We start from the raw sequence: 780 nt of genomic DNA, 5'->3' as shown, positions 1-780 counted from the left end.
CCTCTTACAGCGGAAGACACTGAACAGAAAGCCGCGGGAAGTGAGGTGCATGGTCTTGCGGGTGCTGGGTTCACCCCACCTGCCCATCTCCTATACCCCAGGCTCCGCGGCCTCAAACGACGCCACGGTCTGTACCCACAAAGGCATTATTTTTCTTCTTTCCATGGTGATTCTGGTTCATCTATTTGAGAGGAGTCGAAAAGGCACCACTTTGGGGATTAGGGACCAAGGTCCCACTTTTTCGCTTGGCGGGGACGGAAAGAGGTGTCAGGTTAGGTATTCATCTCCCACTGTGCCTTCCCTGGGATGATCCCTGGGGAAGCCAGGTGCAACTTGAAGGGCTGTGAAAAAGATCCACTCCCCACGCCGGAGCCAACTTAGAGAACCCCGCCGCGCCGCAATCCCCTCAGCCAGTCGCGAGCTTCTGGTTCGTCTACGGCCGCGGGAAGTGGGAGGAGCTGCGGCCGCAACGGCCCCGGCGATTGGCCAACCCGACTGCAGCCGAGGCCAATGGCCAGGCGCCTGGCAAATGTTCATCACGGTGAGGCGGGACTTGGTCTCCTGGCAACGGCTCCGGCGGTTGGCCAGTCCGACTGCAGCAGAGGCCAATGGCCAGGAGCCTGCCTAACGCTCGTCATTGCTACTGCGGCTGCGCTGGAGATTCGAATTCGCGGCGGCTCCTCACTCGCGGCGCTGGCGGGGCCGGGGCCGGCGTGTCCTCTCGCCATGGACAGCCCGGAAAACGTCCTGCAGTGAGTGTGGGTGTGGTGGGTGGGCGTG

The 780-nt window shown here is 61.8% G+C and overlaps 1 protein-coding gene across 1 annotated transcript in view; it reads left to right on the top strand.

The window, feature by feature from the left end:
* The first annotated feature begins 655 nt into the window (after positions 1-655).
* BUB1 (BUB1 mitotic checkpoint serine/threonine kinase) overlaps positions 656-780 on the top strand; it is a 44,262-nt gene continuing 44,137 nt past the window's right edge. Inside the window, exon 1 of the mRNA XM_014542687.1 lies at positions 656-752. Coding sequence (XP_014398173.1) covers positions 727-752 — 26 coding nt within the window. The 5' untranslated portion in view covers positions 656-726. The remainder of the gene's footprint in view (positions 753-780) is intronic.

Source organism: Myotis brandtii, unplaced genomic scaffold (assembly GCF_000412655.1).
Source record: "Myotis brandtii unplaced genomic scaffold, ASM41265v1 scaffold1085, whole genome shotgun sequence".
NCBI classification, from domain to species: Eukaryota; Metazoa; Chordata; class Mammalia; order Chiroptera; family Vespertilionidae; genus Myotis; species Myotis brandtii.
The sequence above is the reverse complement of the archived record's forward strand: the minus strand, read 5'-3'. Positions and strand labels throughout refer to the sequence as shown.